Source organism: Acipenser ruthenus, chromosome 7, assembly GCF_902713425.1.
Source record: "Acipenser ruthenus chromosome 7, fAciRut3.2 maternal haplotype, whole genome shotgun sequence".
Classification (NCBI taxonomy): domain Eukaryota; kingdom Metazoa; phylum Chordata; class Actinopteri; order Acipenseriformes; family Acipenseridae; genus Acipenser; species Acipenser ruthenus.
The window spans coordinates 18391716-18402371 of NC_081195.1; the positions used below are offsets into that span (position 1 = coordinate 18391716).

Below are 10656 nucleotides of genomic sequence, written 5' to 3' on the forward strand. Positions count from 1 at the left end.
GCTTACCTTGGTTCCCACAGACATCGTGGCGCCAGGCATTAACACATCCCTCCACGGGATGCGTGAAAAGTTCAATAGCTACATATATTAGCCCTAATTATTCACAATTGTCTTCTTGATGTCCACTTTGATGGGTCTTTGCACATGCAAATGTCCATACTGAGGGGGTCTATATAAAGAGTCGCTGCTGTGGAAGCCTTTTTTGCAGACCCGCAAGATTTTGAACCCTCTTGACAGAGAACATGACGAAAGCTTATTCCATTGCGTGGCTATCCCAAAGCCACCACACCACATCGACTAGGCAGGAGTGTACAGAAAAAAAAAACACGGAAGCATCTTTCAAACCTCATATTCCTTGTTTGGTTCAGCCTCGCCCACCCACATCATACAGCAAAGAATCTGTACAACCGAAAGCAAACATTATGAAGAAATGCTCGCAAGATATGGAGGAGGCAAAACCCGGGCAAGATTCACCTGCTCGCCTGTTTCACTCCTCTTCCACGACCTGTATTGCATGATTACTTGTTGTCTAATAATTCCCCACTGTAAAACCAAATGCTCAAGAATTAAAAACGCATCTTACTAAATAGATGCAACACACGTATATAAACATTACAGCGTGACGAGGAATACTACAATTTGGTTCATGAGATACAGATACATTGTCAATTAAGTCAACTTTCTTTTAGAAGTAATGCACAAATATTAAGTTGCATAGATTGTGAAAGTATCCTGCTAATTGCTTTCCCCTTTTTCCCCTTTGTTTAGTTACAGAAAGTAGCGGAGAGTCATCTGGTTATGAAAGCGAAACTGTTCGATCAGAAGTCTCATCTCCAAAAGGAGACGATGTTGAAAACGAACCCAGTGTCAACCGGAGAATGCGAACGAAATTCACATCAGATCAGATTCACAAACTGGAGAAAAACTTCAGTAAGCACAAGTACTCGGGTGTTTCTGAAAGACTCAAAGTGGCTGCAAAACTAAATCTCTCTGAAACTCAGGTGAAAACGTGGTTCCAGAACCGAAGAATGAAACTAAAGCGTGAGGTGCAAGATCTGCGTCCAGACTTCTTGAGCCCTGCTCTAATGCCTCAGATGATGTACCAGCCCGTTTCTTCTCTCCAGCACTTCAACTACCCCGTGCAGCAGCTTGCAGTTCACATTGACACCGCAGACAACCTGGCAGCACACCGTCTCTACCCACACTTCATCCATCATGTGCCTATGCAACAAACAGCATTCCCTTAGCCACCACTACATCCTCTAAATTCTAGTTGTTCCATTAAGTCGTACATGTGCTTGCTATGTAACAGAAGATACACGTTTTAGACTTTGATTTTGCAGAATGAGTATTGTATAAAAACAATACTGAAAGTGGGTTTAATATTAGTAGTATATGAATTGTGTTTGAGATTTCACACATGGTGTGATACAAATGTAATCCTATTTTTGGATATCAATTTACTTCAATTGGTTGCAAGAATTTAGTTACACTGTGTGGATTGTGATTTTAGCTTGTTCATAAATTAGGGATGTATGAAAGAATATGTTGTATTTTTAGATTTCAATGTAAACAAATATATGCATGTATTTTTAAAAAAGTTTTTAATACAACTATTTAAAACATTGATAATTCCATTTCCCTATTTCTGGAACTCAACATTTGGGGCATATTCACAGGGCATTTACCACTGGGCTAAATGTACACACACACACACACACACACACACACACACACACACACTCATTCCTATATTTGTGGGGCTTCTTATTTACTCTCACTATATTTGTATTTACTACTTCTAACTCCAATCAGATAAAACACAGCTGACAACAAACTAAATATTTTGGCTTTTTTTTTTTTTTAAATGAAGTTCATAACTAAAGTTTGGAAGGAGGGTCAGACACCAATCTCCGCGTCACCAAATTGAATCATTCAATTTACACATTAGCTAATTAAGATTGTTAGCACTATAAATACCCTCTTCACTTACCTCTGATTTGTGTTTCGATTTCATCGTACATGCACGCATCATGGACAACATTCTAGTTATTCCATTTCATCGTGATGATCTGTTTGCTGTTTCCCCAGAGCCGAGATCCACTCAACCAGTTCAACCAGAGCTTCCCAGGCCAACTCCAAACTTCTCTGCCCAGATGTCTGCTTCTGCAGGACCATCACCAGATCCCTTGCCTTTTCTCTGTCGCCCAGCACAACAACCGGCCTGTGCGCCGCAGCTCCCACCTGACCACTCGCTACTCCGCAACTCCTGACATCAGAGACTGGACGATCACCAGGCTCCAGCATTATCTTCGTAGCAACAACATCCCATTCAAATCTACAGCACGTAAGGAGAATTTGTTCAATTTATTTCTCTCCACTCTGCAGCACCCTTCCCGTCGCAGGCGCTATGACATCAGCACAGATCGTTGCTTTACAGCTCGCCCCCAATGTTGCCAAGTCTCACGACAAAACAAGCCCAACCCATGTCAGTATGGGTGTTTCTACAAATTCCAACCTGCGACTCTCAAAAAACAAGCCCAATTCTGCTTATTATAAGCAGACTTTTAGGTTACCCCCCACACTCACACTGCAGGCGTCCAGCAGGCCCCTGCAGTGACCTCCCTGGCCACTATGATTTTTCTTTGAGCTCATCAGCAGTTCTGAGCATTTGGATCCAGAGACTGTTTTTACAGTTAGGAGCGGCTGCTCCTGCAACCCATTCCCGGGGTTTGTCCAACAAGCAACTGTAACCTTTCAGGTTACCCCCCCTCCTCACTGCAGGTGTCCAGCAGGCTCCTCCAGTGACCTCTCTGGCCACTATGGGCGTCTAGCAGGACCTCATAGTGGTTCCCTCTCTGTCTAATATTCCTTCTACCTTTTCAGTTACAAGCTTTCAACAGGGCAACACAGCCCCCTTCTATTCCTTACATCAAATGGTTGCCCAGGAGGGCCCCGCTCTTCTGTCCACTCTTCCTTCCTTCCCAGCGGTACAGCAGGCCCCTGCTTTCTCTTTCCCGGGCTCACAGCAAGAACCTGCATTCCTTATTTCTATGTTGGGTTCCCAGCAAGCCCCATTAGCATGTTCAGTGTTCCCACCTCAGCTGGGCCCAGCTCTCTTTTCCTCTTCTCTCACCACGGCACCCCTCAATTCCCCCCAGCTCTCCAGTTTTTTGATAACCACTCTTTACTTCCTCCCTTCGCAGTATCTGTTTTTTCCCTAAAAGATGCTGTGGCCCTGCCTCCTCCCAGAAATGCCCTAATCTATAACCCCAAACCTGTGTCCCTTGGCCTACGCAACCAGATTTTAGCAGGTGCAGTTATTAACCTCATTTCACTACTCACTAACACACTAGATTCTGTCAGTAACAGGGTGGTCCAGTGCGCTGACCTCTCAGTTAAACTAAAAAACCTCTAACCCGTTTATTCAAAACACTTATCATTTCCGAGTTCATTCTATCTTTCAGCCATTTCAAGGACATTATATGCGAGTTGGATGATTATCATTTTAGACTTATCAGTTAGATTCGGAGGTTCCCATTTCCTTGAATACCACAAAGCTTTCTCTTCCAAAGCCACTGTCTCCAACAATAGAACCAGAGGATCTGCTGGGGTGCACTGAACCAAGACATATTCTCCCGTTTTTTCACAGGTCTTCGGCTTCTAGCATTCTCTGTAAGCGGTTCCACCTTTCACCCCAGCATTTCCTGCTCCCTTACCGACACTGCACCCTGTCCCCTCATGTCCCTCCCTCGCAATCCTCCTCATCTTTTCATCCCCTCCAGATCAAAAGATGGTCAAGGCCGCAATATTACATACTCTGGAGGTCGCCAGATTTGTAATAACTTCAATGAAGGAACCTGTCCTATTCCGCCTGCAGCTTCCTTCATATTTGCAGCCATTGCTCAAAATCAAAAAACCTCTGCTTAACGTTCCAAAATGATTACTCAAATTCCTGTCCACACCCATTAATATCCAAACCCTAGCCTCAGAACTACACAAGCACCCTTACTCTTCTTTTGTTTCTTTTCTAATTAACTGTCTCACTAAGGGTTTTCTACTAGTCTCTATTGTCTCCCTACCTCTTCCACTTATTGCAAAAACCTCCAATCTGCCATCTTAGACCCCGAATCTGTTTAATTTAATAAAGAAAGAATTGGATAACTAGTTTATGATAGGCCCCTTTGAATCCCCTCTTTTTACAACTTTTCGCATTAACACTATCGGGTTTGATGCCAAAAGAATGTGTACATACAACATACTCGGGGGATGAAGATTTCTCCCTGCAATATGCAACAATCGACCACGCCATATCCTTAATCAGAATTGCTGGGAAAAAAACGCATGGCTGGCTAAAGCCGATATATCAAACGCATTTAAAATCATGCCCATTGATTCTGTGCTCTGGTACCACTTCGGAGTACAGTGTCATTCTAGATTTTACTTGTCTCTTCGCCTGCCGTTCGGCTGCAGAAACAGCCCCAAGATATTCGATACCCTGTCAGAAGCACTGTGCTGGATCCTCCTTAATAACTACTGCATTCCTTTTCTGATGCATCTCCTGGATGATTTTCTTCTCATTGATTTTCCCCACGCTCCCCCTGCCCAGAACATAATGATCCTCAAATCATTATTTTCAAATCTCGGCATCCCCCTAGCATCACAAAAGACCTTGGGTCCTCTCACTTCTATCGAGCTTCTAGGCATCACCCTGGATTCCCAATCTTTTTCAGCCTTGCTTCCCTGGGAAAGATTGTATTGTATCTATTATTTCCACTTTTCTGTCCTGTCCCCCTCCTACCAAATGCAATCTTCTGTCCCTCCTAGGCCATTTAAACTACACAATGAGGACAATTCCTCAAGGAAGAGCTTTCATCTCCTACATTCTTCTTTTGATCCCTTCCATTGATTCCCTCAATGATGTCATACTCCTGGATCCTTTTTAAAGTGAGGAACTCCGCCTGTGGGTGCTCCTACTAAAAGAATGGCGTGGTATTACTTTCTTTTACGACAATTGTCTCCTGCTGCCTGAAGACATTCAGCTGTTCACAGATGCAGCTCCCTCTCTTGGCTTTGGAGGATACTACAAGGGAAAATTGTCCTCGTCATTCTACGAAATGTATCCGGTTGCTGTAGCTGCATTCCTTTGGGAGTCTTCCTGGGCCTAAAAATCCATTCTTATCCACTCAGATAATTTAGCAACATTCCAAATCATTAACAAAGAGATTCAGAGCATTAGCTCCCGAAGCCAACCTCCTGCCAACTCAGATTCCTCCCTTTTCAGACCTCACATTCCTGTGAGCCACCCGCTGCATTCCATGGTTCTGCAGGCTCAAGAAACAACTCTGCTTCCCGCTCACTGCAAACATACTGGTCATCCTGGAATTGCTTTAAAAATGTTCACATCGCCTTCAACATTCCCTTCCCTTCATTTCCAATGCCCGTAGTATCATCCTATATTATGTCCCTTAAGAATAGAGCTATAAGAGTTTCCTCCATCAAAATTTCAATTTCCGGCATCCAGTTTTTCCACAAACTCATTTTCGGCACCCCCAGCTCTACACTCAGCAACTCATAAATATCACTAATCCTGAAAGGGCTTCAATGATCAGAATCTCCTTCTCCCCCTGCTTGCCTACCTATCACCATCAACATACTCTTTCAGTGCATCTCATTCATCCGCTCTGGCTACACCTCCCAGTTTTAGATAAAACCTTAGAAACTCTTTTTCTCCTATCCTTTTTTGGGTTCCTTAGGTGCTCAGAGTTTACATCACACTCAAATAAATTCAACCCCCAGATTCACCCCTGTATCTCTGACCTAGCAATCACCTCATCTGAGACCTTTTCCTTCCTGCTCAAAACAAGTAACAGTGACCAGGAAGGAAAGGGTTCCCTAATCTATTTGTTTAAATTAAACTCCCATGTTAGCCCATACGACCCCCTTCTCTCATCTCTAACTCTGCCTTTCTCAGGGTGCATCACCCTCAGATCAGCTTTTATTAATGAAAATAGAACAATCATCACCTAAAATTGGTTCTTCTTTCACCTTCACCAGATTCTTTCCAGGTCCAGATTCGCAGCTGAGCAGTTCTCCGGTCATTCCTTCAGGATCGGAGCACCTTCTTCAGCTTCTCGCCACGGAGTTCCAGGCTCCCTTATCAAATGGTTAGGTTGTTGGTCCTCTAGTGCTTACTAAGTATACATTAGAACAAATATTACAGATCCTTAAAATGCTTTTACAAAAATGTGCTTTTAAGTGTTAGTAGCTTGCCCAGAGGAAGAGCAATAGAATCAGCCATGGATTCCCAGAGGTTTATTTCCAAAAAATGGGTTTTGTTTTCCTCTCCTGCACGCTGATGATCATTTGTTAAAGGTTGGCTAAACCTTCAAGTGGGCTATATTCAATACTAATTGCAACATTGAGACCGGCTTGTTCTTTTTGGGGGTCTCCGTCTCGTCCAGTCGGCCAGGCAGCGAACCAAATTAATGTGTATATTCAACATACTTCTCTGTAAAATTGCATACTCTGCATTATCTAAAATACTAAAAATACTATTATCTAAAATGTTTTGTACTAAAACATTTTGTGATTGGTATTTGTCCCGAACTACTGAAAGGCAAATTTAGTTCTTAAAAACATGTTTTACAAAGTGGGGACATCCCCACAATGTCATTTTTTCAGGAGTTACTCTCTTTGTGAGGACAGTTTATTAAATTTTGTCCACACATTGATAGTAATACCTGCCCCCATATGTGTGTGGGTGAAGCAAAATGAGGGAAAGCAGATGCTGACTGTGGTAAATTCTTTGTTAATATTGCCTTAATTGTCCAAAATCGGAGTTTAAACACTTGCATTACATGTTACATTGATGGTGTTGTATTTAATTATTTAATATTATATATAAAATATCACCTTGGACACCACACACATTTGCTCTTATGGTACATTTACTGGTACCAATCAACCATTAACACGTTCATGCATTAAATGTTGAAAATAGTTGGGGAAAAGTAGTTTTGGACACAAAGATATTGTTTCACCTTTTAAATTGTATATATTTGTAACACGTGTACAAGATGCTCCTGGAATATATTCCTTTAAAATGCAGGAATTGTTGTATAACCATAGGAACCATCTCTATAAACTATATTGTAAGATTATAGCATGTTGTGTATTCGAACTTGATGTTAATCAATGCAATCTTAATACAACTTAATGTCTTAAACTCCTTTTGTTCGACGAGAAATTAAAACTTAATACACAAATAAAAATAAAGCTGACCACCTTTTTGAAAAAAACAACCCAGACACAACACCCCATTCTACACACTGTTACCATCGGCCATTGGGAGGCTTACCGCAATAACTTAAACAGCAACTTAAAGCTTAAAAGTACGACCCCAATACCTTATTAGCGATGTTCCATGTATGTGGTGATATGCCTGGAGTAGCTGTGGTACATTTTTAACACCGTGACATCACTGGACAACAGTCCAATGCGCCACGGGAAATACAAACTCACAGCTCAAGAAATATGATCTGACTATTACCATTTAGTTAGTGTTGTTTCATACTTATTTCGTAAGTTAAATAGTAGGTGATAAAGCTACACAACATGCCCATTGATGAGCTGTTTACTATCCATTAACTTCTCTTTCATCTTCAAAGGCCACGTAAAGATAAGGAAACCTGTAGACAATAAAAGAACCAGCGGGAAAATCGTTCCGATTTCCGTATCTCTTGAGCATTTCATTCTATTAGTACTTAGGGGGCAGGCGCCAGCAGGTAATGAATCAGTGTCCACCAAACGTGTTATAATTAGCCAAGTGAAACCCTGTGATTTTGATACCCATCAATGCCAAATTGCAAATGTCTCCATTGCAAAGTACACCCCACCTAACACGCCTTCACCCTTTCACGTGGTGTGTAAGACTTGGAAAATTAGCTTGAGTGCTTCCAGTAAAGGCTGGGTGGTTTGTGCACAGCATGCATACCATCGGAAACACTATTCCTGTTTTTTAATGCACAGAGCAATGCTAATCGGCTGTATTCAATGGCTATCAGCGGGTGCTGCTTTAATGGCAGAGCAGACAGGAGGGGCTCAACTGTAAACCTCCTTAGTTTTGTAAATGTCAGAAAGCAGACTTGAAACTATCACTGGATTCTAATACAGAACGAGAGATATGTTTATTATAATATTTAATTAAGAAGAAACATGTTACAGATGTATGGAGAGGCGAAAGCTAAATTAAGCATATTCGTATTTAACCTATGATGATTTGAAAACAACAATGTATTCATAAAGTAGCTTAATATTTTCATATGTAACATGGTCCCTATAGCAACATAAAGTAATTTAGCTTAATATCAAATATGAATAAAGTACTTCCTCCAGTTGTGCTAAAACACGGTTCTTCTGAATTTAAAATAGTTCATTCTCGTTATACTTACAGGCGACTAGAAGGCGCCAGCAGTCTAGCAAGCAGTTTCTTTCTTTCGTTTCAGAACCTCCCCATATCAACAGGAATCAAAAACCACCACCGACTGATGTCGCACTTTGTACCGCGGGGGTCCGATTAAAGTTAATTACCTGTTAACATCACTGACTTACTCATGTTGTAAACCAGTCACATTTCATTTAGAGGCTGAGTTAAATTAGCATGTAACTTGTTGGAACTGTTTTCTGTTGTGGAACTTATTTTGCTTAGATATTTTATTAAAAACGAAATACATCTCAGTTAAAATCTATCGATCAAGATAAGTTAAAAATGTGCATGTCAAAAAATAAGAAAGACTCCTATTTATTTAACGGATACAATACATGTGTACAAGAATCACTGCGAATTTAATTTTCATTGTTTTCCTCTCTATTTTTAAATACGGTGTGTTTTTATTTTGATCATGTATCTTTGTGCATTGGTCATATCTTTTTTTTTCTTTTTTTTTTTTGTCTTGTAGCTTTTCTCCATACAAATATACTGATTGAGTTAAGGTATGTGATTATAAGCGTGGGTCTCATCAGATTAATACTTAAAACGTTTACAAAATCATATTTCTAAAATTGTTAGTAAAATGTGTTTGCTGTTTAAATCTTCATGAACAAAGGATGTCAACGTTTACTTCTAGTTTACCTTGGTTCCCACAGACATCGTGCCGCCAGTCATTAACACATCCACTGGACTAATTATTCACAATTATCCATTGTTGATCTCTACTTTGATGCTTCTTTGTACATGCAAATCTCTACAAGTAGAGGGGTCTATATAAAGAGTTGCCGAATTGGAGGCGTCAGTATGACTTGGGTTGATACAACGCACAGACCTTCCAGGTTTTGAACCCTCTTGACTGACAACATGATGAAACCGTATTCCGTTGCGTGGCTATCCCAAAGCCATCACACCACATCAACTAGGCAGGAGTGTACAGGAGAAAACATGGGGACAGCTTTCAAACCTCACATTCCTTGCTTGGTTCAGCCTCGTCCACCCACATCATACAGAAAAGAATCCGTACAACCAAAAGCAAACACTATGAAGAAATACTCGCAAGATATGGAGGCGGTAAAACCCGAACCGGAGGCAGATTCGCCTTTCAGTGTCTGTCGATCTTCTTCCCCGACCCGTAAGTATTATTTTATATATTACTATAAATACAATATATTTCCAACATTGCAGAAGTAAGTCGTAATATCCCGCTCACACAATCATATTAATTTTCATTTTTTTCCCCTTTTGCTTAGTTTCAGAAAGTAGCGGAGAGTCATCTGGTTATGAAAGCGAAACTGTTCGATCAGAAGTCTCATCTCTAGAAATAGAAGATGTAGAACGTGAACCCAGTGTCATTCGAAGAATGAGAACGAAATTCACATCAGAACAGATTCACAAACTGGAGAAAACATTCAGTAAGCACAAGTACTTGGGTGTTTCTGAAAGACTCAAAGTGGCTGCAAAACTACATCTCTCTGAAACTCAGGTGAAAACGTGGTTCCAGAACCGAAGAATGAAACTAAAGCGTGAGGTGCAAGATCTGTGTCCAGACTTCTTGAGCCCTGCTCTAATGCCTCAGATGATGTACCGGCCAGTTTCTTCTCTCCAGCACTTCAACTACCCCGTGCAGCAGCTTGCAGTTCCCATTGACACCGCAGACAACCTGGCAGCACACCGTCTCTACCCACACTTCATCCATCATGTGCCTATGCAACAAACGGCATTCCCTCAGCCACCACTACATCCTCTGTTGCTGGCTTCACACTATTATTGAGGAATATTATACATGATAATAGAAGTTTCACCTGTCTCCTTACCTAAATGCTAAGGTCTTACTAAGGCTTACACGTGCTTGCTATGTAGCAGGAGATACACGTCTCGGACATTGATTTCGCAGGATTAGTATTGTATAAAATGGAATGGAATACATTCACACATGTTGCAATATAAACGCAATCGAGTTTTGTATATATATTTCCACTGTGTGGGTTGTGATTTTAGCTTGTTCATGAATTAAGAATGTATGTATGAATATATTGTATTTTTATACGTCTGTGTCAATATTAATTTAAACATATATATTTAATATTTAAATGTTAAGTGTCGTTCAATAAAACAATTTAAATACCCCTGATTTAATGTCCCTTATTTTTTAAACTTAAGATTTA

General features: G+C 40.8%; 2 protein-coding genes across 2 annotated transcripts; both read left to right on the forward strand.

Annotated features, from left to right (window-relative positions):
• Nucleotides 1–242: 242 nt before the first annotated feature.
• Nucleotides 243–1247, forward strand: LOC117415919 (homeobox protein vent1-like). The gene is made up of 2 exons (XM_034026854.1): nt 243–309; nt 769–1247. The coding sequence occupies exons 1-2, from the start codon at nt 243–245 to the stop codon at nt 1245–1247; spliced, it is 546 nt and encodes a 181-aa protein (XP_033882745.1).
• An 8189-nt stretch (nt 1248–9436) lies between these two features.
• Nucleotides 9437–10366, forward strand: LOC117415928 (homeobox protein vent1-like). The gene is made up of 2 exons (XM_034026871.2): nt 9437–9623; nt 9742–10366. The coding sequence occupies exons 1-2, from the start codon at nt 9437–9439 to the stop codon at nt 10260–10262; spliced, it is 708 nt and encodes a 235-aa protein (XP_033882762.1). The 3' UTR covers nt 10263–10366.
• The last annotated feature ends 290 nt before the right edge of the window (nt 10367–10656 follow it).

What these genes read in the sequence shown, in the direction of transcription:
- LOC117415919 (XM_034026854.1), top strand. Translation starts at nt 243, where the DNA reads ATGACGAAAGCTTATTCCATTGCGTGGCTATCCCAAAGCCACCACACC. An exon ending in CACATCGACTAGGCAGGAGT is followed by an intron (nt 310 to 768) that starts GTACAGAAAAAA and finishes CCCTTTGTTTAG; the next exon opens with TTACAGAAAGTAGCGGAGAG.
- LOC117415928 (XM_034026871.2), top strand. Translation starts at nt 9,437, where the DNA reads ATGGGGACAGCTTTCAAACCTCACATTCCTTGCTTGGTTCAGCCTCGT. An exon ending in TCGATCTTCTTCCCCGACCC is followed by an intron (nt 9,624 to 9,741) that starts GTAAGTATTATT and finishes CCTTTTGCTTAG; the next exon opens with TTTCAGAAAGTAGCGGAGAG.